The sequence below is a fragment of the Pelodiscus sinensis genome, chromosome 21 (genome assembly GCF_049634645.1).
Source record: "Pelodiscus sinensis isolate JC-2024 chromosome 21, ASM4963464v1, whole genome shotgun sequence".
Lineage (NCBI taxonomy): Eukaryota > Metazoa > Chordata > Testudines > Trionychidae > Pelodiscus > Pelodiscus sinensis.
The window spans coordinates 3,495,468-3,522,985 of NC_134731.1; the positions used below are offsets into that span (position 1 = coordinate 3,495,468).

Consider the following 27,518-nt stretch of genomic DNA (forward strand, 5'->3'; position numbering starts at 1 on the left):
CTCAACTTAATTATAATGGGGAAAATTCATTGATATACTAATTCCAATACATTTGAGACAGGAAAGGAGGTTCTGGTCCCCTTTTCATAGTAGGCATTCTCAGTTATGCCTCTCTGCTTAGTAAAACTTAAAGCCTACTCTAAAGAAAGGAACATGCCCCTCTGCTATAGCTAGTGCTGTTGCTCACTTGGCCTTTTTCAAACCGCATTAGTGTAAGTCCTGCTGTTTATAATGGTTTTCTTAATGGCAATGGTATTGCAGTCAGTTTTTCCCCTCTTCTATAAACTGCATCAACCATTTGGCATTAGAGAATGTATTCAGTGCATTTTTTGTTAATCAAATGAGATGATCAGCCCACTCAATGTAGGGTAACAAATGCGCACAAACTGGCTCTAGGTTTTCTTTGCACACATGAAAACTGGCTCAAGGGAAATACTAGCTTTCTAAGAAGAACTAATGCTGCTATAGGTTTCCATACATATATTTGAATAGTTCTACACTTCATTAGAAGGGTTAATATCGCAGTAGTAAATAATGGGCTTTAGCTTTAAGCAAAAGAATGGTGGGATAGAATCTTTCTGCCTAAACTTGCCCACTACTGCCAGCCATAGTTTTCTGTAAAACTCTTCCTTTTTCTTCAGAGCTGAGCCAGTGTTAGCTGCATCAAGTGGTGTGGGCTGTTGAAAATAGGCTGTCCAAACATGTTTAACCTTATAGCAGTGCATAAAATACATAAACTCAAACATAGCTATTCAGTTCGTTGTTTTTCAGAAATGTGAGGTATTACCTGTAACTATAGGCTGAGGATGTTTCAGCCTTACCAACAGGTCACTGGAAAGTGTCAACAGCAAGTACTGTTACTTCATTAACAAAATACATTTAACTCATGCTCACTGCACACAGACATGACTTGTGTCAATGGCTAAAACAATTGACCTGACTCCCTTTGTAAATAGCTTCTAAACTACAATAGTAGAAACCCAATTAAAGGTGCCATGGGGTTAAATCATTTGTTGTAAAAAAAAAAAAAAAAAGTACTGCCATGCTACCAAAGCTCTGCTACTGTTGCTGGACTTGTTGAGGCCCTGGCCCTGCTACCAACAGTATTGCCATGCCCAGGGCTCTCAGCTGCTGGCCCGCATGCCATAGGGGACACTTGTTCAGGAACATCTGTGGTCCTGCTAGATGACTGGATGTTGCCAGATAAGAGTCCTGATTTTTGGGGTGCAACCTGTAGTAAAACTCACGAAGGTGTATGTTACTGAAAAGTCGTTTTTTAAGATGTTTCAAAATATAAACTAAGACTTTCAAAGCAATAGGCTTTTTAAAAATCAATATATTTGATAATGTTGATGTGGATTCTTCCTGCATATTGGTGGCCTAATTGCAGTAACTAGAATTGTTTCCTCTTAGGATACCAACTCTCCCAGCCAATGATTAATTTCCAAATGCAAAATTTAACTATCAAACATGGATTTAAATAAAAACAACCTTAAACTGTTACTTTACAGGAGGGACATTAGCATTAAAAACATGTTGTTTTTTTCCTGATCTCAGCAGCTTATTTTTGGGCCACATGTCCTTTTTCTTGGGTTTCCTTCCGCATTGTTTATGATGCTTCTCCGTCAAGGCTCTGTTTCCATAATTTAACATCAGGTAAAGATGGTTGGGTGAGTCTCCTTCCAGTGCCATTCTTAAATTGTTACTTTTCGGTAGAAGAATCCACTCTAACCTTTTCAAGAGAAGCTAATCTAAATAGTCAAACTGCAAACTTTGTTCCCTATTATATTGTGGGTTTTTTTATTACCTTTGTATAAACTTCTGCAACTCTGTTCATAAGATAAGTGGCTGCATCATTAATGCTGCAACAGTCACTAATAGATAAGCAGTATTCTCCCCTCCTCCCCCCAGAACAAATATATACTGCATAACCAAAGCTTTATATCATTTAAGGGGCAAGAGGATATGGGTGAGTAAGCATATGGAATACCTCTGCATTTTTGCAGTCTTGGCTGTATTTCTAAAGATGTTCTTTTGTAGCTGCATTGTAAGAGTCTTATTCAGCAGCACTGCTCCCATTAACTGAAAAAAATCCTTTTGGATACTGGGCATCAGAAAATACATTTGCATCAATTTTTAATTCCTTATGGCGGGTTCTCAAACTTTGTGATACCACGACCCCCCTCTAAGTTGCTTGCGAGCCTCTAGGGAGTTGGGACCCACAGTTTGAGAAACGCAGCCTTATGGAATATAATTGTATGTTTGATGCTTGAAGTAATTCTGTTTTAAACAGTTATTAAACTGTTAATACCCATTTTAATGTTAGGAGGAAATCATTGGAATCTGTTCTCAATGCATGCCTGCAACTCTCCTTAAGGTTAACTACTCATGTGCTTGGAGAATCCACCCTGAAAGCCTGTTTTTCTAAACATTAGCAACTAAATTTTAACCCACAGGATGTCATCTCTGCTCCACAAAAGTGCTTCTTTTGAAAATGCTCTTTATTTTTACATTTTCTTCACTGACATTTGATTTTCATTGCAAGTTTTGTTTAGCAGGCTATAAAGATAGAGCTAGAAAGGACACTTCAGGCAAAAGGATACTTTACCTAGTTTGTCTACACTGCTGGCTTTTGCCAGTAGAGCTAATGAAGCGCTCATTAGCATTTGTTGCGCTGTCATTAGCATATTCGCAGCTCGAGGCTTTTTGCGCAAGAGGTTTTTGCACAAAAACAAGTAGTGTAGATGGATCTGTTGAGGGTTAGGGTCTCAGGTCATGAATCCAGTGCTCACAGAGGATATATTTAGTAATACCTGAATTTTAGATGTGACATTGACAGGCACTAGTAAGGAGATATTTATTTAAAACAGCTTTTTATTTCAGTGCAGTGACCATATGAGGGAGGCTTTGTCAGAGCCATTATGTACCCAACAGCCATTCTGTAGAATTACTTTTGTGTGTAACATGCCCACTGGGCTGCACAGGTGGAGCAAGCCTATAACAATCACTGCTTTGGAGATGGTTCTGGACCAGACACCCATGGCATGAATGGAGAAAGACAATGTACCTAAACTCCAGTTACTGGTAAAGTCACTTTTCTGCACTACAAACAGCACATGCTATATATTAAATCAGTTATAACAGAAAACTATTTGAAACTACTGGTAAAAAAAGTAGTCAACAGATATGCTTTATCAGGGACTTGGATTTTGAGGGACAGCCAGAGACTTTATTTGATTTTGAGCTTTGCAGGAAACCATATACTTGTGTGTGCAGCCTGCATTATCTTTTCAAGTAGATCCAGTGTCACGGGTTTTGCTGTCCTGCCATGACTTTCCCTGATTCTGCTCATGCTATCTGTAACTGAAGCAAAAGCTACACATGCAGGCTCACCACCTTTCAAGCCAGCAATACATTTCTTAATCCCTTTAGCATTTAATAACATACGGGTTATGAAGCTCAACCCTGATGAGGCACATTGTCCAAGAAACTCCCTGATGGACAACTATGGAATAATCTTCCATATATGTTTTTTTCCTAATCCCAGTTTGTTAGTTGATAGTTTATGCTCTGAAACATGAAGGTTTATCTCTTGCATATATTTTTATTTTTCTCCCTTAAGAACCTCGTGTGCTGCTACTGCAGGAGACTGGCTGCTGTATCCCGCCACTGTGAGGCTATTTTCCTGAAGGAGTAAAGGGACCTGATACATTGCTGTTTAAAGCCTGTTAGGATTCTTCAGAATAAAGCTCAGTAGAAATGTAAGAGATTATTGCTGAATGTTACTGAGGTGTGGAGAGTCACTGGGCCCTGCACCTCCATCTTCGGGCAGATGTGACTCTCAGCCAGCAGGTAGAACACCATGGCTACGTCTACACTGGCCCCTTTTCCGAAAGGGGCATGCTAATTTCACAGGTCGTAATAGGGAAATCCGCGGGGGATTTAAATATTTAAATAAAAATGTCCGCCGCTTTTTTCCGGCTTTTAGAAAAGCCGGAAAAGAGCGTCTACACTGGCCCCGATCCTCCGGAAAAAAGCCCTTTTCCGGAGGATCTCTTATTCCTACTTCAGGAGCGGGAGCTCAGAGCCAATGGTCCTGCCCCCGTCTCTGCACACCAAGCCTGCCAGAGTCACTCATGCCCAGCAGCACATCTCTCCTTGCAGCCAGCCCCGCCTCCAGATTTCATCCTGCCTCCCAGCAAAAGGTGTCACCAGCTTGCACCCTCCTCAGGCTCAGTTAACAGAAAGCCTTGAACATGGTATATGTGCTGGGCCGGGGCAACCTCTTTCAGTGAGAGTCACACTTGAAATTCCCAACCCATCTAGGTATTGGTGCAGAGCCCAGGGAAACTGAGGCACTCAGGGTTACCACACGACAGTAGAAATCTCATGCAACATAAGCAGAGCGAATACAATCCCCATCTCGTCATGCTGAAGACACGTTATTTCATTACTCTGCTGTTGGGTGTGTGAGGTGGTAATTTACAACTTCAGTTTGGCTCAGCCATATAGCTCCTGTACTCTGTTTCTCCAAACAGTAACTGTGATAGACTCTTTGTGCTTCAAAGGTTCCTTTAGTCCAGTGGTCCCCAACCTTTTCAGGTTGTCGGGCGCCAGGGGGCGTGGCCCGCATGCCTGGGGGCGGGGCCCCCTCCACGCGCCCGGGGCCGGCACCCCCCCCCGCAAGCGCCTCACGCCCGGGGCCGGCGCTCCCCCCACCCTCCCCCCGCAAGCGCCCCGGAGCCAGCGCTCCTCCCCCCCCCCCCCGCAAGCGCCACGCGCCCGGGGCCGGCGCTCCCCCCTCCAAGCGCCGCGCGCCATGTGCCCAGGGCCAGGCCAGCCCCGAGCACCTGGTGGGCGCATGCAAATGCCCCCGCAGGCGCCATGGCGCCCGCGGGCACCGTGTTGGGGACCACGGCTTTAGTCTCTTCTAGAAGCTGTTATAGTCTGCCCTTTATTGCATATGATTTAATTAAATAGTTAATTTCAGATGGTGAAGCTCAGTTTTTAAAAGCACAGGTTGCTTTAACATACACAGGGAAGGAGTTCCCAAACAAGACATCACTGGAGGGTTTTCAGACAGTATTTAAGATGCTCCCGCATGCCACTGTATATTATATGAAAAACGAGTGCTTGGAAAAGAGATACAGCCATACTAATGCTCCCAGTCAGCAGGAAAATAGATTCTTTGGCAGGGATCAGACGTGTGTGTGGCATGTAATGGGGAGGGCACATCCATAAAGCCTGGAGCAATGTGCTATTGTAGTCCTATTAGATCTGGCAAGAGGGGATTGTGGGGTTTTTGTATCTTTTTACCTCTTTGGTTCCTCTCCTCAACCTTTTTTCCTGTTTCAGTCTCTCCACTTGGTGCCTGTGAAGCATCTCCCACTTAGCTTTGCAAACCAGAACATACCGATTTTTAAACAAAATAAGTACGTGTGTTTCCACCTCTACTTCTACATCCTAGAGTAGACAGAACCTCAAGTTTACCTTTTCCTTCCCCTTACAGTTTTATTCTTTGTAGTGCTGCTAAGTCTCAGATCTGGCTTCAAAGGTAACCATGCACCTGGCCTTGAAACTGGTATCCTTATCTTTTCTTGCTCTCCTCCTGAAGAAGTCAGGCACTGTTGGCTAAAGGCCTGGGGACCCAGTAGCATGATCTCATTAGCACTGGCAGTAAGTAGCTGCACACCACTGAGCTGATGTCAGGGGACGTATTAGTCTGCCTGAGAACTTTTCCTCCTGAAAGGAAAGGAGGACTATGTAGAGAAATACACCGGTAGCTGCAAAACGTTTAGGGGTTAACAGTACAGCCACCCGCTGTGAGTCAGGTACCTCAAGTTTGGACCCTGACACCGAATGATGTGCAGCAATAACAACTGGAGGTATGTGTGTGTGTGTGTGTGTGTGCATGTGAAGGAGTTGTGTGTGTATCTGGGCCCTACAGATCAGCACTCCTAGAAGTGGACTGACCACATGTACCCAGGGGCTACGTCTACACTAGCATGATTTTCCGAAAATGCTTTTAACGGAAAAGTTTTCCGTTAAAAGCATTTTCGGAAAAGCACGTCTAGATTGACAGGATGCTTTTCCGCAAAAGCCCTTCTTGTGGAAAAGCGTCTGTGGCCAATCTAGACGCGGTTTTCCGCAAAAAAGCCCCGATCGCGAAAATGGCGATCAGGGCTTTTTTGCGGCAAACAGTACTGTGGCTGTTTACACTGGCCCTCTTGCGCAAATGATTTGCGCAAGAGGGCTTTTGCCCGAATGGGAGCAGCACAGTTTTTCTGCAAGAACACTGATGATCTTACATGAGATCGTCAGTGTTCTTGCGGAAATTCAAATGGCCAGTGTAGACAGCTGGCAAGTTTTTCTGCAAAATCATCTGATTTTGCGGAAAAACTTGCCAGTCCAGACACAGCCAGGGTGACTGCTGCTTTCCTTTCCCAAGCCCCTTTTAGGACACGTTGACACATAGGACTGCTTAGAAGAAGCCACTGGTCAAAAGAGCAAGCAAGCGTGGATGCTAATTGAAAAGCATAAAATGAAATTTATTTAAACTCCCAGTTTCTCCCTTTTCTACCTGAAAATGAATTTTCTTTCCCAAAACATGCCTGGGGAAGGGGCTCCAGAATTATACACTGTTTTGTTTTAAGACATTTAAAATGCCCCAAATTGGAAGGGAGTTTCTATAAATATAGATGAGTAAATAAAACTGCATTTAATTCTGATTAAAGTGACAAGGAGAGAAAAGAAATATATTTTATTGGACCAACTTCTTCAGCAGTGTGTTTACACAAAAGCTTGTCTCCCTCCAACAGAAGATGGTCCAGTAACAGATACTGCCTTCTCTCTCTCTCTCTAATATCCAGGGACCAGTACCGCTACAACACTTCAATTCTGATTGTCCTTTTGCTGTTGTAATGTGTAAATATCAGAACTTCAGCTTACTCACCTGCTCAACAAAGAGCATTAACCTGACAAATGCACTTAGTGGGTAATGTTTTGCTCTTAGCATACTTATTGAATTGACAAATAAGTGAAGCATGGGAGGCTACCAGTGGATGGTGCTAAAGTTTTTTTTGTTTTGTTAATTATTGTATTTAGGGAAGGGCTTTCTAGGAGAATAGGGGAAGAGAAACTTCTAAAGTCAGTGGCAGAGACAGCTTAACTCCAACTCCATTCAGGGTAGGTAGGAAATGTGCATTATCCTCTAGGCTCCTCGGAGGTAAGGTAGGTAAATCTGTTTCAGTTATATCTGTTCCCAGGTATAAAGTGGGAATTGTTGTATACTGTTTGTGGTTCATGGAGTCTGGATAATAATGAAGCTTCATTGTTTCCAATGAATGTCATCTTCTGGCTCTCACACACTTAGCCCACACTTGTTGGGTTTGTGACCCAAACACCTTGGGAAAAGATTTCAATTCCCCTTTCCCTTCCACTTTCCTCTTTAAAATTTGCTAAAAGAAAAACTGAAACAATTCCCAGGATTATGCAATGTGTTCTGTGTAGGCATCCGCCTGCATGAGCTGCTCATTGCAAGATTTATGCCAAAATCTAATTCAAACTGCCCCCACCTATAATCAATTTTACACCTGATCTCTTAGAGTTAGCACAAAATACTTGGCTGAGTGCTGGGAGGTCCTGCATTGACCCCAGCAAGTGGAGAGCTAATGTCTGCTCACGTCTCTTACGGCTCACAGAAGCACAGGTGAAATCTGTTGGCATATTAAGGGGAGCAATCAGGAGCCAAATGCAGCAGAGGGCCAGCAATGGGGCTCAGAAGCAGAAGTGGAGATCTAAGGATAGCAGCAGTTCACAGGGGGGCCTCTGAGGAGGTGGAATTGGTTGCTAAGCTCTAGAGGATATTTTTGGTTGTATCCCTTCAAGGATGTTTGATGGTTGTTGGTTTAAAATCATTTGCTAAAACCTGTTTACCTCCAACTCCTGCCAGTAAACACTTGAGAGGAAAAGTCCATGTCTTTGGAGTGTGCTAACAGACTCTGCTGGGTTAGAGTCTGACACTTTTTAGTAAGCATCCTGCATCTTCTCTATTCCAGCCCTGAAGGTAGAGCAAGGTGAAGATGAAGCTGCTTTGCACCCATGCTCCTGGGTGGTGTAGTGCCCCTGGGAAGATACAAACATGCTTTTTAACATGCAAATGTAGAAATGTATCTTTGTTCTCCTTTGAAAATGGCTCTTGGTGCCTTCCCCATGTGCAGTGGTCTGTGGACTGCCAGCCAACCACCTGGGATGACAAAATGGTTGCGGGAGGAGTGGTGATGCAGGGGCTCGGTGGGGGTGTGTGGGAGGGGATGGGGGAGAGGAGTCTGGGCATAAGAGGGATTGGAGGGGTACTTATGTGGCTTTGCACCCCCTGCCGCTCCAGGCACTGCGTCCCAGCCACCATTTCCAGCTCTTCCCTGAGGCTGCAATTCCACCAATGGAAGCAGGGGGAAAGCTTCCAGGCAGTGCTTCTCTGCGCTGCCATTCTCCCTGTGAACTGGATCCGGCCCGCAAGGGCTGGGCGCTCCCCTCAAACCTGCCACAGCAGGAAGCCAGCGCTGTGCTCCAACCTTGCAGGGTGGGAGGGCATGGGGGTGGATCACCAGTACAGGCTCCTTGCTGCTAGGGACAGGGGGCTGCACCTCAGGCTGTGGCCCACCTGCAAGGCAGCTGCAGACCACTAGTGGTCTGTGGACAGCACTTTGAGAACCCTTGCACTAGTGCCTTTGCTGGGCTGTCTGTCTGATAACAGTGCCAGGTCTGTACTCCTTCACAGGGCCATTTGAGATGTTAAAGGCAACAGTCTGGACCAGTTGTGGGGTGAATTACCCATTTTAACAGTCCCAGCTCTGGCAGTAAATGTAGAGAAATACACGAGCATTGGATAGTTTTATCTACTGTCATCTCTAAAGATGACTCAGAGCCCTGGTAAGAATGATCTTGTGGGTGACAGTAATGCCAACAGAGCTACCTTGCCTGACTACTGTGTTGAGGTCTGGTTCTTGGAGGTCTTGGTACTTTGTACAAGTAGCTCCCGGGAGGCAAAACTGTGGAAAGGAAAATAAAGCAGTGAGAACATGGCATTTGTCAGCCCTGTGAAAAGCACACACGTCAAGCCAGACAACTGCATCAGTTCCACAGACATGTTAGACATGAATCCAGATCTGGGTGGGTAGAAGTTCCATGCACAGTAGGTACTGCTTCATCTGCACATGAATATACTGAATAGTCTGAGTGTAGAATTCTCCAGCACAATTTCAAATATTTGTGGCTAAAGATATTTACAGAAAACGTGGTGAAATCTGCTAACAAATCACTGGTAACATGCATGCTCATCTATAAGACATCAGTTATTGGGGCTTCCAGTCTAGGTTATTCTGAGAGCATTTGTTCACCAACTTCCTTCACTGCTGGTAGGATAGCGTTATATTTTCTGTGTGCTGCATGTTTACGTTTGCAAGAATTGTGCCCCATGCAGAGGTAATGGCTATTTTCTTCTCAGAGTGGTGGAGCCTGTTTAAAGGAGATGCATGGATTGTGCTTTTTCCTCATTGAGACTGTGCAGGGAAAACAGCAAGAAAGAAACAGTAATCTGTTGTAAGACTAGGAGTATGTGGGTCTTTGGAATAAAGGAGAAACGTAATACTTGTCTCTAAACCAAGATCTTTCATGTCTCATTGCATCATGGTAGTGGTCAGTCTGTCAAACCTAGGTCTGTATTTGTTTGTTACTGGATTGTATTCTGATTGGAATTATAGCACAATCCATTAACAAGGTTATAAGATAATTTGGGCCCATCTGCACAGGTGAGACCAGCCCAAGTTCTAACAACCCCCTAATTGGTGTCGTTTTGCTTTTCTGGGCACGTGTTCTTTTGTGTGTACAGGACTGAAGTTTTTATGGACTATGGGTAAGACGCTTTGCACCACAAAACATACAGCATCTAGCTGGTGTAGTAAGATAAGGGTCTGAAACATAAGCTGGGTATGTTGTTCTTGTGACACCTGTTCCAGGTGCAATGCTTGTTTGGGATGGGGTCGCTGTCATCTTTGTGTAGCTGGCTGGAGAGTTCTCTGAAGAAGTGCTTTCTGATCACATCTTGGAATTCTTGCCCAGACAGCATTGGCCCTTGAGTCCTTAGTGCTGCTTCCACCTGGCCTGGCTGAATCAAACAATAGGCAGTGTTTTATGTCCTGGTAAAATGGACTGCTTTTCCTTTCATCTCTGCACCCTCTTCTGTGCCAGGATGCTGTTGGACTTACTTTTTAAATCTGTCTTTTGTCACTGACTCCTCTCCAAGCCTCCATGTTAAACACAGTCTTTGTCTCTTTAGTGCCACATTTTATACACCCCAAACTATGATTTCTAAAATAAGTTATTTGAATCTTATGAATGAAACAGCATGTTTTGGTGGAGTACCAGTGTCAGCAGAAGTGTGTGTCTATACTAGAGATGTCCATGTGTAGTTGACTACATGATTAACCCATAAGTCTAGCTTATCGGTTAATCCTGTCGACTACGTGCACTACCCTCCCCTTGCTGCCTCTGTATCAGAGGCAGCGAGGGGTGGAGGTGTGAGACAGGAGCTGGCATGTGCAGGCAGCCAGCTTTTAGGTCAGCCTGCCATGTGAGAGAGCTTCTGTGGAGCTGCCTCCCTTCCCCTTCCTCCCACAGAAGCAGCAGGGTGGGGAGGTGGGGCAGGCAGGAACCAATGCTTGGGGAGTCAAAAGCCAGGTTCCCCACAAGCACCAGCTCCCGCCTGCCCCCTACATGTGTAAACATGAAACCACTAAAATTTCAAGCTTTTGTGGGTAAAACCCACTTCGTCAGAGGAGTTGGAGTGGATTTCAACTAACTGCAGTGCCTCGTGGTTCTGCAATATAACAGGAATCCAGGCGCACCACTGAATCTCAGAACACTTTTCCTTGTCCCTTTAAGTCATCCTAGATGTGAGGTTTATTTTGTATCATAAGTTACCCTGTGTGGTGGTGGTGATTTGTATTGTATACCAGGCAGAAGAACTGGGTCAGCTGGGCTGTCATTTTGCTCTCTAAGCACTGAGTACCGTGTAATCAAATAAAAATAATCCTTTCGTGAGCTTCCTTTTCCCACCATCTCTAGTGTCTGGCAGAGCGGGGACATGTGGCAGAGTGTAACAGCCAGATGGTCACAGGGAGCCATTCGGGCTCACAAAATGAGGGTGGGGGATATTCATGTGATGTCTTTCTCATAACAGCTATGACCAGGTGAAATTATTTCCCTGTGGGCAAAAGGACAGACTCTGTGAAATGCACAGTCTGGTTCAATCCTTTGAAAACCATTCATGTAAAAGACTCTCCAAGTAAAAGAATGAAAAGATGTGCTCCACTTCAAACAGAAATTAATTCCAGGAAGTCCTATGGCCCATGTTATGCAGGAGGTCAAACTAGATGATTCCAATGATCCTTTCTGTCTGTATAATTTGCTAGTCTTTTATTTACTTCCCCCTTCTTTAATGGAGTAATAGAAAACTCTCCCCTCCGTAGACTCAAGTTCAAGTGTGAAGTCATTCACTAATGATCCGTTTCTTGGCCAGCAGTTAGTTCCTCTCACACACGTCTTGTGACCATTGCAAAGCCAAGGGAGTCAGGAGGCCCGGGTTCTATTTCTGGGCTGCGATGCTGACTTGTATAAACTCGGGCAAGTCACTTTACCTTTCTGCCTCACTATCCCACTCTGTGAACTTGACTAATACATACCCTGAGGTTGTCTCTGAGCGTGTGTGCACTTCATGTTGCAGTGACTGAAGAGAAGAGTTTGCTATTGGGATATTCAGTGCTTAAATTCAGGCTGGGCAAGAAGCGGCCTGGGGGCTGGATTTGGCCCACGGACTACATCTGACCATTTTCTATTTATATCCTGCTGCCTGTGCCACTAAATTGCCAGGCGGTGGGTCAGGCAGCAGGATCCTATTTAAATGGCTCATGGCTCCCGGTCATAGTGCTGCCCCAGATAACCCTTTATATAGCCGCAGCAACCCTGGGTGGCTGCCAGGAAATGCAGCAGCAGCAGAGCTGTGAGTCCTTTGTCATGTTTTTAATTCAAAGCTTTTGGTCCCAGACAACTTTGGGGGCAGGTTAGTTCCTAGCCCCGCCCCTTCTGTCCAGGCTCCGCCCCTTCCAGGGGCTGCAGCTGGACCGTGATCACATAGCAAAATTCATTAATGGTCTCCTTGTGAAAATTATTGCTCTTCGGTCCGGGAAGCCAGGCTCGCAGAAAGAAATCTTGCAAGGCAGATTTAGCCAGATGCTAACATGGATTTTTTTCTCTGGGTGATGGCTGAGTCCTGGATGCCTCTGCGCCATCTCAGGCCTTCGGTCTTTACAGCTGAGAGCTGCTTTGGACTTGGTTTGGGCCTCCGGCCATGTTAGGCAATGAAAGATTGGAAACTGAGCCTGCAGCTCGGAATCTTGCAGGACAATGGAGAAGAGTGACCACTCAAGATGTTGGGCCCAATGAGTGTTGTAGGCCCAGCCAAGCTGTATGTTGATCGGGGATGCGCTGAATGTCATCCTGCTGGAAATAATGGAGGTTACGCAAAATCCAGAGGCTTTGACTCTGCTGAGGGAGGAGGAGGAGGAGGAGGAGGAGAAAGAACTCACAAGACCACGGGGTGTTGGCTGAATCTCTCTGCGACTGGTGAATATGAAGTATACCATTGTTGGTAACTCACCACTGGTCTGATCAGGCCATGCCTACCACACGTTCAGGATATGTCTACGCTACAAGGGTATTTTGAAATAAGTTATTTTGGAATAATAACTCCCGAAATAACTATTTCAAAATAGCGTACCCACACTACAAGGAAGCTTCAAAATAAGTCCAAGGCTTATGTGGATGCGCTGCCTCAACTTAGAGCTCCAGGAAGCAGTGGGAAGTAATTACTTTGAATGGTCCTGGGGAGGAGCTATATCCAAATAGCAGCAGTGAAGCGTCCACACTCCCACTATATCGAAATAGCTATTTCGAAATAGGCGTTATTCCTCGTGGAATGAGGGTTTATTATTCTGGAATAAGCTGTGTGGATGCTCACCTTGTTATTTCAAAATAATATGAGTTATTTTGTAATAACGCTTTAGTGTAGACATGCCCTCAGTGACACCGGCAATCCTTGAACCAAAATATGGCCCACAAAGGAAAAATCACAATCAGGATCTACCCCCATAATCTGAGATATACAGGGCAGCAGTTTCTCTTCAGGTCTGGCTGGGATAAGGCAATGCAGACCATATGGGAGAGAGGAGTGGAACAAAATTCCTCATCTGCTATAGAGGAAGGAAGCCGAAAAGGAATGGGTGGTATGAAGTCCTTCTCCTGTGCATTCATTTTGTTTCGAAGAAGCTCTTCTCCCCTAAGTTTGGCCAACTTGACTCATTGCTGCTCTGCCCTTCCCCTGAGCTGTTCTGGACCTGGTATCACCCAGGGTAAGTCTAGACTGTGGAGATTTTTCGGCATCTCGAAAAACCTCCGCCGCGTCCAGGGAACACGTTTGCTCTTCCACCTTTTGTTTGTGGAAGAGCAGACATGCTCTTTCGGAAGCACTGTCTTCCACGAGGAAGAAGGGATCTTTCGAAAGAGGTTTTTTTCCAAAATTTGGCTTAGTGTAGATGGGCCAAATTTTGGAAAAGCTTCTTCCGGAAAAAAAAAAAAGGAAAAAGGTATGCAAAATGTGGAGTGAATTTTGTGTACCTTTTTCTGCAACAAAGTTTTAGTCTAGACGTACCCCCTCCCAGTGTAACAGCCATGCAGGGAGTAGCAGCTGAGTTCCTCCTAGATCATATCTTTGCATTGGGAGCTAGGGGTTGCCCCAGCATTTTGCTCTCCATCATGATGCACTCAAGTTAATCCTCCATTCAGAAGGAGCATGTAAAAGAGAACAGAATTTCTATACACTGCATCAGCTAGCTACAATAAATAGTTATTGAGCTGGGATCTCTGACTGTAAGCGGTCATGTTGCAATTTCTGGGAGCATTGAACTGTGCTGGCAGAAAAGTGGAGCAATGGAGCCCAGCTTGTTAGAACTGGGACCCCTTTGTGCTATCCCCTTGGCTCGTGATGTGCAGCTGATACTATGCGTCTTCCTTGTTAACGTTGTGGTTAAGCTGGTTCTTGTGTCATTCTGCTCTGAGCCTGGCCACGGCATGGGTATGTGAAGCTCTGTGTGGAAAAGCTGGGTTTCTTAGGAAGTTGGTTGGTGGGAGATGTTTCCGTGACAACTTGGCTCATCCCAGGACTGATTGCTGAGCCGTGTGACATCCTCGTGAGGAGAAGCCCTGGCTTGCAGAAGGATGAAACGTACCCCCCCCCAATCGGATCTGAGCCTGCTCTGGTTGGAAATCTCAAAACTCGACCCCTCCACAGGGATCAATTGCCAAAAAACTTAAAAAATTGACATTTGAGGTCCCCTTTCTTTGAGCCATGGGGCCAGGCCAAAGGCCCTCCTGCCCCCCCCCCCCATTGGCTCTGACTAGGGATGTGAATGGTTAACTGGTTACCAGTTACAGTTAACCAGTGGGGCTGGAGCAACCCTCTGCCCCCTGCAGGCAGGGCTGTGCTCTAGCTCTGTGGGGCAAGAGGTGTTCCAACTCGATCGGAGTAACCCCTGCCCGCTCTAGGGTGGGTGCTCCAGCCCAGCCACAGTGGGCAGGGGAGACCGCCCACCGGCCCCTATTAAACTCATTACATAACATTTAACCAGTTAATTAATTAAATGAGATTTTACATCCCTATTCTGGACATTGCCAGGAGAGCTGCCTTCTTCTATGGGTTTTTTTTCCTTTCAGTGAAATCCTCTAGTCACTTCCTGCTCGAGCGCTTCAACACACTTCCGTTATTCTCTGAGTGGCTGGCCAATTCAGAATCGATAGCTGCTCCCTACAGGCAGCCGGGATTCCTCACAGGCACCAGCCAGGACTTCCACCCAGGGATGCTCTTTCTCCCCATCAGCAAGCAGCAGAGAGAGCGAAGATGAACTCACTTTCTTTTGCAGCGTGAGGTGAATCTTACCTTTTTCAAGCCTTCATTTAACCTTTGTGCTCTTGCGCGTGATTGCTGGCATTTGCCTTTGCACGGAGGGGTGGTCCGCCTCCGTGTGCTCATTTGGGACCCATCTATCAAAGGAGCAGCGTTTCTTGGGTGGAGCCCCAGTTCAGAATATGTGCCTTGCTTTTCCATTGACTGCAGCTCTTGCTTTGTGCTGTGCACTTCAGAATGGCTCGGTAGCTGACTATCAGCCAGCTGAGGGGTGCCCTGCTTGAATACGCAGAGAAAAGCTCAGCCAGGGAGCAAAGAATACTCTCTGGATTCCCCAGGAAGGGGATGTGTTTCTTGTAAGGTTGTGGTGTTTTTTTTTTTTTTGAAGAAAGCCTGCAGCGCTGACTGAGCAAATATGACAATACATTTTTAAAGAATCGAGAAGGAATGGAAACTGCAGTCAAGAGAGAATTTGGGAACAAGAAGCTGCAACAGCTCAACTAGGGCGTGGCACGAGGGCAGCCACCGACCCTTCCGAGAGCGGCCACAGTGAGTATTTGGTGGGGAGGGCACTAAGTGTGGGTGGGGAACTGTGTGGTGCATAGGAGTGTTCGGCGACAGAATGGGGCCCACGCCGCGTGTTTGAAACCGTATTACAACTTAAAATAAAATGGTTGCTATCGATGTTCTTTGCCTTGTGCCTTTGGATTTCTCTGGCTGAGAACTGCATGAAAATGGCTTTGTAAACATACACCGCCGAGATCTAAGCAAGCATCTCTGCACTCCTGTCTTACGCACCATGCTTATCCTGTACAGAATAGGGAGCTTGGCTTTCCAACCCTGCAGCATGAGACTCCCCGGGACCTGTTAACGTTGCAGATTGTGCAGATGCATTAGACACAGTCAATGCCATCAACAGACAAGGAGGTTGTTTAGCTTGAATCAGTCCGGGGTGTTTCCTGGCCTCCTCTTAGGCTGCCTATAAACCTTGCGTCATATCTTCCTTTAGTGGTTTCTAGTTGCATGTTTAGCAGGAGCTTGCCTGGGTGGGTCTGAGCTCTAACCAGATATTTGTCAAAAGAGAGCTCAAAATACTGGCAATATTAGACTTTGCTGGGCTGGCCTGGTACTCCTTTGGTTAGTGGTCAGCTCTACCATACAGCAGACTTTACTTCATAAGAACAGCCAGACGGGGTCAGACCAAAGGTCAATCTAGCCCAGTGTCCTGACTTCCAACAGTGGCCAGTGCCAGATTCCCCCAGAGGAAATTAACAGAACAGGGAACCTCATGTGATCCCTCTCCTGTCACCCATTCCCAGCTTCTGATTCACAGAGGCTAGGGACACCCAGCCTGGCTAATAGCTATGGATGGACCTCTCCTCCATGAATTTATCTAGCTCTTTTTTGGAACTTGTTTAAGTTCTGGTCTTCACAACATCCTCTGGCGAGGAGTTCCATGGATTGACTGTGTACTGCGGGAAGAAATACTCCCTATTGTTTGTTTTAAACCTGCTACCTATTCAAATCTGCTTCCTTCTCCCTGGCTGGGAGTGATGAGGCTGCACTGTGCTCAGGCCATGAGAGCGCTATTTACCAGAATAGCAGCTGTATCCTGTGTGTGCATGCACCCATGTTGTTGATCAGAGGGTCAGAGCTAGTGATGGGCAAACTAGGCTAGTGAATGGGCCATCAGCTGAGGCTATGTCTAGAGTGACTATAGGCTCTTTTTGGAAAAAGCTACGCAAATTGCGCTCTGCAATTGGCACAGTTTTTTCTGATTGCTTTTCCGGAAGAGACTTTTCTGCCATTTGGCCCCGTCTAGATGGAGCCAAATGGTGGAAAAGCCTCCTCTTTTGGAGGCACCCTTATTCCTCATAGAACGAGGTATACAGGGATCCCCGAAAGAGTGCGTCTGCTCTTCCGTGGGAAAAAAAGCGGAAGAGCAAACGCTTTCCTTGGACGTGTCGGGGTTTTTCTGAGCTACTGCTGGTATCCCGAAATCCCGCCCACAGTCTAGACATATCCTCAGTGGGCTGCAAGATTGTCATACTCAACATGGTCTCCCAGGAAGGGTAGTTTTGCCAACTGCGCTTGCGTACTTAGAAGTTGCAGGGTGTGGTGATTGGGACTGTAGCAGCACTTTGATTGGGTGCAGAGGGAGCACACGGCTCTCTCAGTCGGTGTTGTGTGCAATCAGCATGCCCCTCACTTCACTTGCATGCCACTTTAGTAATACTGCTAGGGAAAAAAACCCTACGCAGATGGAACCGAAATTCTGTGCGTGGGCATCGGTAAGCAAAATGTGTCATGGGCCATGTGCCACCCTCGGGCCACAGGTTTCCCACTGCTGGTCAGAGCCCAGGGACACGTGGGCTCGCAGTAGCTGCAGCCCACCATGGCTTGGAGGAGATATTAGGTCGCCTGTTCCCCTTTCTTGCTTGAGCAAACCTAACGCTCTCTGCTAGCGAAGGCCTGCTGTTAATAATCTTATCTCCTTGGGGCACTTGGTGGTTAGCCTGTACTGACTCGTTAAGACTAGAGCAAGGAGTCTATGTCCTGAATGGTGATATTCCGCCCCCCCACCCTTGTTGCAGAGTCCTATTGGACACTGCGCAGAACATTTGATCTATTCTAAGGGCCCCATCCATCAGCAGCAAGGAGGTTATCTCAAAATGGGACACGCTGCCTGGCACACCCCTTACTGTCTGTACTTTCTAACTGGCTTGTACAGCTTCTCTGTGGTTGTTTCCTTGCCCCCAAAGACTTTACTATTTAAGACGGGGCGGGAGGGGACCCTTTTTCGGTCGGGGGCCTCTGTCCCACAGAAAAATCAGTCGGGGGCCACAGAAAAGTGAGAAGCAAAAATGAAACAAAACAAAATGAAAAAACAACACCCCCCCACTCACATACATTCTCCTTGCACACCAAAGCCTAGGCTAGTAGATTTTATGGTTCTCCTCCCCCCGTGTTCTGGGGTGGGGCCAAAAATGAGGAGCCCTGTGTGTGGGAGGGGGCTACTGGGAAGTGGGTTTGGAGTCAGAGAGGGTGGTAGGGTGCAGGAGCGGGCTGGGGGCGTGGGGTCTGGGTGGGAGAAGGGCCGTAAGGCTGGAGCGCCAGCTCCTCAATATTTGTGGGGGGAGCCCCGAGCCTCAGGAACCAAATCCAGGCAAGGTGCAAGCTGAATCTGACCCTCGGGCCATAGGCTCCCCACCCCTGATTCTCCAGTGTGATGGGTGCGGGAAAACTCATAGGCCCAGGCAGAGTCTCATGCTGTGTCCCTGTCACTTAATAAACCTTGTGTTCTCCCTGCTGGGTGGGTATTGCATGTGACTGCAGATGGGGGTGCAGGGCCCGGCGACTCCCCACACCTCAGTGACACGGATACGAGCCCTCGAATGGTAAAAGTCTGGGACAATGACTGTGCTTTCGTCTCCATTTGCACGGCACTGAGTTAACTCTGGTGTTCAACAAGTAAATCGCAATGTTTCACTGTGCAGATGGTACAGGACCAATAGGGATCCCTGGATGGTGATTTGGGAGCCTCTAGTCAGTGGGAACTCTGTTTTGTGAGAGAAGGGAGCAGGGTGGACAAGGATGAACTTCAAGTGAGCGACCTAATTCGGTTGCAACAATGAATGAATTCTCTCCTTCTTTTGAAGATCTCTACTCTTATTGGGAGCATCTTTGATGATCTGAACCAGCATCCTCCCAAACATGGATTACTCAAACACTGCCAGTGGGAAGCCAAGCTTCTCGCAGAACAGGCTGATCGGTTTGTTAGAAACGGATGACAGCATCAAGACAGGTACATCTGCCGCTGATCAACAGGACGAAAGCAAAGGGGCCCGTGGAGGGAAGGAGAAACCACCCATGGAGACTCCTTTTCAGAAGGAGAGCAGTAACTTTTCTCCAACGATCAAGGTTAATTTGAATTATCGACCAGGACTTGCCAGAAAGTAAGTCATTGTGGGATCTGCCGTGGCCAAGTGAAATTCAAGAGGGTGCCAGAAACTTTGCAGGATTTTCACTCTCTTGCATTCAGGCGGGGGTGGTACACTTTTGGAGAGGGGGTTTGTATTCTTCTTTCCCCCTCACTCAGGCAGTGCGACTCTGTCTGGAACCAGAAGGTTCTGAGGCCAATTCCGAAAAAGGGGTTGTGGGAATGAACTCTCTTTTTGTTGTTTGACTTGAAAGTTTATTCTTTCTTTTGCCAAACAGCCGGGCCCAACGCTCCCCTTACGGCGAAATCCAAGCAGCACAGGGTCGACTGGTGCAGACTCGCTTGTTTACTGTCTAGAATATGCTTAACTCTTCCCATTTCTCCAGTAGCCAACAGGACGCAAATTACTTTGATAGAGATCGGCTTTTTGGTGCAGTCGCAAGGGGTAACCCAGAAGAGCTGGATGGTTTGTCTGATTACTTGAAAAAGACCTCCAAATTTCTTTGCAATACAGAATATACAGGTATATACGCTCAGTGCTCTCTGGTCATTTAACAAACGCATGCCTTGGTAATGGCCCGCGTAGCTCAAAGGGATTGTTGCTCGCTTTCAATAAGCACCAGACGAAAAGTTTGTAGGCTTACGACTCCCCCTGCGCACAATACGCCCTTCCACCCATCCAAAGTCTGGACGAGTCTCTGAACTTCTTGCAGCTACAAACAAGAGTTGGTGTGGCCTCAGCATTAGAGCATGGGGTCGGCATCCCGTTCTCAGCACCACCGCTGACCTTATGTCAGGCCAATTGCTTCCTTTTTCCATGCCTTACTCTCCCCATCTGTAAAATGGAGCTCACGATACTTTTACCCATCTGTGGATGAAAAGTGCTGAGCAAGTATTTATTTTTAAGCTCTTTGTTTCCAGTGCAGGTTGGAAATACAGTGGGAAAGGGACTTTTAATTAATTTATGTAATGCTACATTGGCTGTTGAGTTCTAGGCAAGATGAAACTGATGTGTTCTGTACACTATGGTACCAACTATGCCCCTCTCTGAGCTCCCCTGTCTTTCTCTCTCTCTGCTAGACGCCAAGACGGGTAAGACCTGCTTAATGAAAGCCCTGCTGAATTTAAAAGATGGGACCAACGCCACTATTCCACTGTTGCTAGAAATAGACCAGAAGACTAAGACTAAAAAACCACTTGTCAATATTGCATGCAAGGACTGTTACTATGCAGGTAAGTGTTCTCCGGGGCTGTGTGTCTGACCTTGGGATTAACAATCAGCAAGACAGAAGCTATGGAAGATACAGGTTAGACCTCTCTAGTCCGGCACCTGCAGGACCTGCCCGGTGCCAAACCAGAAAATGTTCTGGACCGCAGGAGGTCAGTATTGACTAGCAGCATTACCAACACTTCCACTGCTTACTGGGCTCTTGGAAGTCATTTTGGGGTAAATTAGAGCTAAATAACAGCACAGAACACAGAGCCAGGACTGGGGGCTGTCAATAAACTTTATGGGATCATGGGAAACTAAGCCACACCCATGAGAAGTGGACATCCGGCTCACTAAAATCATGCCAGACTATGGGTGTTGCTGGACCAAAGAGTGCCGGACTAGAGAGGTCAACATGTACTGGGAATTGGATGGGTGCATAGTTGATAGCATGATGGAGTTCCTCGTTTGTGGAATGGGGTATACTGAGCACAGAAAAGGGGGCTGGGCACTGCTGAGTTCTAATTCTGACTCTGACACCCACTTTTCTGTCCTTGAGCATTTCACTTAACCTCTATGCCTCAATTCCCCCATCAGAAAAATGGGGGTAATACTGGCTTATTTAGCCAGGACTACGATGAGGTTCTATTGTTAAGGTTTGTGAAGTGCTTTGGAGAAGGAAAAAAAGATGATATAGTGTTAATCAGTGAAAACAAGTTACATTTAAAAATAACAACTTAGAAATCTGCTAAGTAGATTTATCCTTTTAATAGCAAATATTCCAAAGAAACATGCTACTCTGTGCATGTGTATTTATCCCATGTGTATCTTTATTGTAGCTTCATGGTCTTGAATTCATAGGTCAGATTTGAGATCTTATCATAACCCTAAGAGAAGTTACACTGATCAGCCCCTGATAGTCTTGGGGGAGTTTGCATCTGCCAGCTCATGGGCTCAGTGTCCAAATTGCATTTCCAGTGGTCGCTGTTGCAAAGTCAGCATTTGCCACCAGTTCCCTGCCCACAGTTGGTCTGGGGGTCCCTGACGATTTCATCGCATTGTCAGTATTGCTGCTGGCGGGGCTTTGGAAAGACCTTTCCTGCTCCTTCTGTCCATGGGGCCATCACATCAAGCTCTGACTTATAATTCCTGGCTCCTTAGGCCAGACTGCACTCCACATTGCCATAGAAAAGAGGCACCTAGATTTAGTAAAGCTGCTGGTGGAGAATGGAGCTGACGTCCATGCCAGAGCCCATGGCGAATTCTTCAGGAAGAAGAAGGAAGGAGTGTGTTTCTATTTTGGTAAGCGTGCAGTGCAGGCTCCGGCTTGCTAGCTGGGAACCCTGTCCCTTCCAGGGCTTGACTTTCCATTCGTTAGGTGCATTCTCCCGCATCCCATAACCCCAAGTGTCCCATCTTACTGGGGTAGTCAGCCCTCTTGCCCAGACTGAGCTCTCCCTCGAACCAGTCAGTGCTTGCCTCCTGATGTTCAGATGTGTGCCCTTGTCCCTGTCTATGGACATGGGGCTGCCTCAAAACCCCTGCCCCTCATGTGTGGACTGAACTCAAAAATAGATGGCGGGGAGAGGGGACGCTGACCGGTGCAGCCAAAATTTGAGTCTGACAAACTGATTCAGCTGCTCCCAGAGGGATTGTTTTACTGTACCAACTAACTACAAAACATCCAAGCCTGAAAGCAGAGATTTGGTGAGGAAAAACCTCATTACTGTTACAGTAATAAGACTTTGCAAACTAAGGGCGCATCTTCACTCACTGCGCCAGAGATCGCTCTTCTGGCATTTGATTTAGTGGGTCTAGTTAAGACCCATAAATCGAATGCTGAAGGCAGCTCTGGCTGGCACCTGTAGTCCTTACAGTCGTGAGGAGTAAGGGAAGCCAACACCAAGCTGGACTTACGGTAAGCCAACTCCAGCTACAAATTTTACATAGCTGGAGTTGCGTACTGCACCTCGACCTTCCAGGTCTAGTGTATACCTGGCCAAAGATAAATACCTAACGTTCCTCCTAAAGCTACTTATTTTTTTTCAAACCTGCCTTCATCTCTCCAGGCGAACTTCCCCTTTCCTTGGCTGCTTGCACCAACCAGCTTGACGTGGTACAATACCTCCTTGATAACCCCTACCAGAAAGCCCGGCTCCGTGAACAGGATTCCCTGGGCAACACAGTGCTCCATGCCCTGGTGATGATTGCTGATGACACCGAGCAGAACACGGAGTTAGTGAGCAACATGTATGATGAGATCTTAAAGGCAGGCACGAAGATTAACCCCTCAGAGAAGCTTGAGGAAATAGTGAACCGGGCTGGGTTAACACCACTGAAACTGGCTGCCAAGACGGGCAAAGTAGAGGTAAATGCAACTGGAGTGATTCTCTAGGCATGGCTAGAAATAGAACGATGGAGTGAGTCCCCTTGCCTAGAAGCTGGGTCTGATGCAGGTGCTTCCAATATTATTGCACATGGGAGCTTCAGTCCCATGAGCAAAAGTGACACTGCAGGAGCGGAGGCATGAAGAAAACCTCTTTCAGACCATTGCGTTAGTAGCTGTTTTGATTCAGTCACCGCTGGGAGCTTCCGAACTGGGTTGCAAGTTGCCGCTCCTTTGACAGAGTTTGTAGAAGTTGTGCTTAGTTTGCCTCAAGTTCTTGGCCAGATCATATGTATGGCCAAGAACATACCTGTATGCAGGAAGCAAGGTTACCGGTCTGAAGACAATTTAGGTACCCTAGGAATTTCATTTGACATCTTAATGTATATGCGAACATTAGTATAATCAACATAAACTTTCCTTTCAGATCTTCAGACACATTCTCCAAAGAGAGATCAAGGATCCGGAGTACCGGCACCTGTCTCGCAAGTTCACTGAATGGACTTATGGACCCGTCCATGTATCTCTCTATGACTTGGCCTCTGTAGACAGTTGTGAGAAAAACTCTGTATTAGAGATCCTTGCTGAGAGCAGTGACACACCAGTGAGTTGTGGCAACTTTTTAAAAATCAGATGCAGAATGGCCTCTATCTATTTTAGAAATGTGCGATGGTCTGTCCATCTGTGAGCCTGTTTGTTCAAGAACTCCTCCTAAATGGTAGGAGCTAGGAACACCAAATTTAGTATGCAGCTTCCTTTTAGGCTCACTTAAAGTAAGGTCAGGGTTTGGTAGTGCCAGAAAAATGGGTAGTCCCTGGAATGGGACTGTTTTCCATAGCATGGAAAGGGAGGGACTGTTTGGAGAAGAGCAATATGCAGAGTGACCACTGGGGGCAGCTACTCTACCAAGAGAGTGGCTAGAGGGGTTGGGGCTTCTTACCTAGTCTTGTGGCAGGCAAGATGGGAAGTCCCCCTTTCCCAAGCCACAGTGCTGGGGGGAAGGAGGGAGAGAGCCCTTCCACATGGTGGTGGTGTGGGAAAGAGCCCTGCTAGATGGTGGGGGAGGGGAAGAGCCCTGCCAGACGGTGGGGTGGGGGAGGGGAAGGGCGCTGCCAGATGGGTGTGGCGGGAAAGAGCCCTACCGATGGGGTGGGAGAGAAAAGGCCAGCCAGGGAACTGGAGGGTGGGGGAGGGAGAGAATCCCCGTTGCCTGCCCTGACTTGTTCACCCCCCACCCCACCAGCCCCCTGCCCTGAAGGACCCAGGCAATGCCGGGTAAATCTGCTATTCTGAAGCATATGATAAATGTGGCATTTCGGATTGTTTTAACCTAGGGAAATACAATGTGTGACTTTGTTTGTTATTAATGGTGAGGAATTTATATAATTTTACATTTGTGTCTATATTGGTACATGTGCGAGGATGCAACAAAAAACTAGTACTTTTTTTTTTTAAATTTAGAGCCACCTCCATAATCTGAGGCCCTCCACTGTAGCTTACTCAGCTTGTGTGTAACTCCGGCACCGCAGACAGGGCACCTGACCGCTACGTTCCAACCCGGCACTAAGAAGGCCTCATAGTGATCCTACATCCCTGGTGACATGTTTGTTTTCTTCTTCCTCTCCCCCTAGAATCGATACAAGATGGTAGTTCTGGAGCCGCTAAACCAACTGCTTCAGCATAAATGGGACTCATTTGCTGCTAGGAGGTTTTACTTTAGTTTTTTCTCTTATTTTATATTCATGGCGATTTTCACGGTCCTTGCCTACCACCGTCCCCTGCAGTTACAGGTAGGGCTGGCTTCCTTGCACAGGGGGAAGCGAGCTTGAACGCTGGGGCCGTAGGAATAAGGGGTTGAAAGGGCTTTGGGTGGCTACAGCCATCTTCATATTCTTGTTTTTATCTTACAGTCTCCATTTCCTGCAGAGTTCAACGCTCTCGCCTTCCTGCAGCTCATTGGACAGATCATTGTTTTCCTGGGAGGCTTTTATCTCATTATTGCTCAGGTACAGAGATATCTAATCTCATTGCTTTGAAATAGAACAATCCCCCCCCCCCCCCGCACGTTGTTACACGGCTCTTATTTCCATAACTAGAAGATTTACCCTGTGTTACTCAGGTCCTTCCGGTCAGGGGGCTAGAAGACAGGGGGGAGGGGAGGCACCGGAGGCCGGATGGGGTGAGTGGCTGAGGATGGGAGAGGGGAGCAGAATTCAGGACAGGCAGGGGGCTGGGAGGTCGGGGGAGGGGCTTACCAGGCCACCTGTGGCAATGAGGGTGGCACCGCTCTGACAGAGGTTCCTCCCAGGGGAGCTGTCCAGCCCCCCTCGCTGACAGTGACTAGCAGGGCAGTGAGGGCCGGGGTTGGGCTGGCCAGCTCCCCTAGAGGTTCCTCACAGGGTGGGGGGAACTAGGGCTGGGCTGGCCAGCTCCCCTCACGGCTCCTTGTTGGGGAGGCTAGAGCTGGGCTAGCCAAGGTCCCCACCCCCTGGATGGCAGCTCCTGATGGGGAGAGGGACTGAGGTTGGGCTGCCTAGCTCCCCCCACCCATCCCACTGGCATCTCCCTGCAGAGAGGGGAACCGAGGTCGAGCTGGCTGGTCTCCCCTGCATGGTGGCTCCTCTTGGGTGGGCCACGTCTGGGCTGCCAGTGCCCATATCCCTTGGCTGACAGCCCCTCACATGGCTGGACTGGCGGGTGGCTCCTCACAGCTGGGGACGGGCAGTGAGGGCCAGGGCGGGGTTGCCCCCCACCTCCCATCCCTCAGTTCCGTGTGGGGAGGGGAACCGAGGCTGGGCTGTCCAGCCCCCGCTGCCCAGCTGCCCATAAGGAGGCCTGGTCTGGGCTGCTCCCGGGTGGGCGACTGACGTGTGTCTTGCTGCGTGAACGAACTGCTCCTGTTGCTTTGTCTCTTTTCTCATAGACTCTGTACTTCGTGAGGAGATGGCGGAGCCTGAAGCACGTGTTCTCCGATGGCTGCATTGAGGTCTTTCTGTACGTCCTTTCGGTCGCGGGACATGAAAGTTTGTGTGAAATCAAACCTGGGTTAAGAGGCAGCTGGGCTGCCAAGAGGTCGCGAGGCGGGTGGTGAGCAGAAGGGACCAATTCTCACACACAAGATGTTTGTTCTGCTGCTCTCTCATCTTTCCGACCAACTCTTGGCTCTTTCCACCCACCCGTTGCCTCTTGTCATACTCTTAGATCATGAGCTCTCCGTGTTTCTCTTATTTTCACTCGTACCATGCCCGGTGCATTGGGGTATCATGGTGCGACTGTCATACAGATCATGCCAACATCAGCTCACAATAACTAAGATCTGACCATGTGGACTAGTGGACAGAGCATTGGACCAGGCCTCAGACCTGGGGTCCATTTGTAGCTCCACCAATGGCTCCCATTAAAGTCATGGCCTTGGGCAAGTAATTTTATTCTCCCGTGACTCAGTTTACCAATTTGTAAAATGGGGACTGACCTCGGTTCATAAAGTACATTGAACTCAGCAGATGAAGAGTGAGGTGCTTTTGTGAAGGGGGAGAGACTTTAGTGTGTGTGTGTGTGTGTGAGACTTTAGTGTGTGTGTGTGTGTGTGTGTGTGTGTGTGTGTGTGTGTGTGTGAGAGAGAGAGAGAGAGAGAGACACACACACACACACCAGTGATGCATATGTAACTCCACTGGTATGTGAATGTATCCAGGGGATAGGAGAAGGAAGTCAGGCCAATTATAGCTGAGATTTTCTATAATGTGAACTTCCCTAAAGTCGAACGCATCTGCAACAAACTTGTGCAGAAAGTAGGTGGCAGGTGGATTTTGTTACTAACCAATCCAGACCTGCAAGGTCTGATTAGCTGCCACTCTTGTAACCCAGCAAGATGCGGCTGGCTGCGCCCTGTGTGGCACCAAAGGGGTTTGCTATTGAAAGTTTCACCCACTGTGTGACTACGATTGCATCCCCCAGCTTGCTCCAGGCATTCTCGCTGCTGCTTTCGGCCGTGCTGTACCTTGTGCCTTCGGAAGTTTACGTGCCCACCATGGTATTGTCCTTGCTGCTGGGATGGGTGAACATGCTGTACTACACTCGGGGCTTCCAGTGGACTGGAATCTATTGCGTCATGATACAGAAGGTCAGTGTGGAGATCATCGATCCAACTGTTCTCCTGTAAGGACCCTCAGAGCCATGAATCCAGCTAGTACTTAGGCCGCGCACATTGAAATACCAGGCTGATTTGTGTCAATTTATTCTGTCAGGGGTGATGGAACGATGCATGGAGCAGACCCCTGGCTCAGTCTGCAGCAAATCACAAGAAAAAATTGAGTTTTTTGGGACTCGTCCTGGTCCCCAAAGTAGGTGAGGTTGGTCAGCCTCCACCTACCCTGTCGTTCGCATACACAGAGTACATACAGAGTACACACAGAGTATGTGTACACACACACACACACACCTCATAGACCTAGAGTACACATAGAGTACACACAGAGTACAAGTGTACACACACACACCAATATAGTACACACAAAATACACAGAGTATACACAGAATTCATGTGTACACACATACAGAGTACTCACAGACTACACACACACAGTTCTCTCTCTCTCATGCACACGCACAGAGAGAGAGAGAGTCCAGGAGATGTTTCCCACTGCTGGCAAGTCTGGACTGAGGTGCCAAGGAAGATTTCTATGTGGCATTCCATGCTGGAGAAGCAGGGGATGTTGCACATTGGAGATGAGAGGCATCAGCCGTAGGCTGTGGGAGTGAAAGAGGGAGGCAGCTCTGGAGGAACGGGATGGGCTGTACCGTTCAGGGTTCAGTTGCAAGGACAGAGCCAGGCTGCCAACCAGTCTCTTCTATGAAAACCAATTCACTTCGACATTACAAGAAATGATCTCAGATTGGCTTCACTGTCCCTCCAGACACTCCAGCACCTCAGGGAGAACGACACCACAGAGTTATAAACTGACCA

The 27,518-nt window shown here is 47.5% G+C and overlaps 1 protein-coding gene across 5 annotated transcripts in view; it reads left to right on the forward strand.

Moving 5' to 3' along the window:
* Window positions 1-7,016: 7,016 nt before the first annotated feature.
* Window positions 7,017-27,518, forward strand: part of LOC102447560 (transient receptor potential cation channel subfamily V member 2) — a 29,515-nt gene continuing 9,013 nt past the window's right edge. Inside the window, exons 1-12 of one of the 5 annotated variants that reach the window (XM_075904355.1) lie at window positions 7,017-7,185; window positions 14,827-15,565; window positions 18,676-18,821; window positions 19,343-19,479; window positions 20,037-20,189; window positions 21,328-21,468; window positions 22,236-22,534; window positions 22,980-23,156; window positions 24,184-24,342; window positions 24,463-24,558; window positions 25,476-25,546; window positions 26,510-26,675. In XM_075904355.1, the coding sequence (XP_075760470.1) occupies window positions 20,063-20,189; window positions 21,328-21,468; window positions 22,236-22,534; window positions 22,980-23,156; window positions 24,184-24,342; window positions 24,463-24,558; window positions 25,476-25,546; window positions 26,510-26,675 (1,236 nt within the window). In that variant the 5' untranslated portion in view covers window positions 7,017-7,185; window positions 14,827-15,565; window positions 18,676-18,821; window positions 19,343-19,479; window positions 20,037-20,062. Of the gene's footprint in view, window positions 7,186-14,806; window positions 15,566-18,675; window positions 18,973-19,342; window positions 19,480-20,036; window positions 20,190-21,327; window positions 21,469-22,235; window positions 22,535-22,979; window positions 23,157-24,183; window positions 24,343-24,462; window positions 24,559-25,475; window positions 25,547-26,509; window positions 26,676-27,518 lie in introns of those variants that run through there. The other 4 variants (XM_075904352.1, XM_075904353.1, XM_075904354.1 and 1 more) reach the window with 4 other exon arrangements.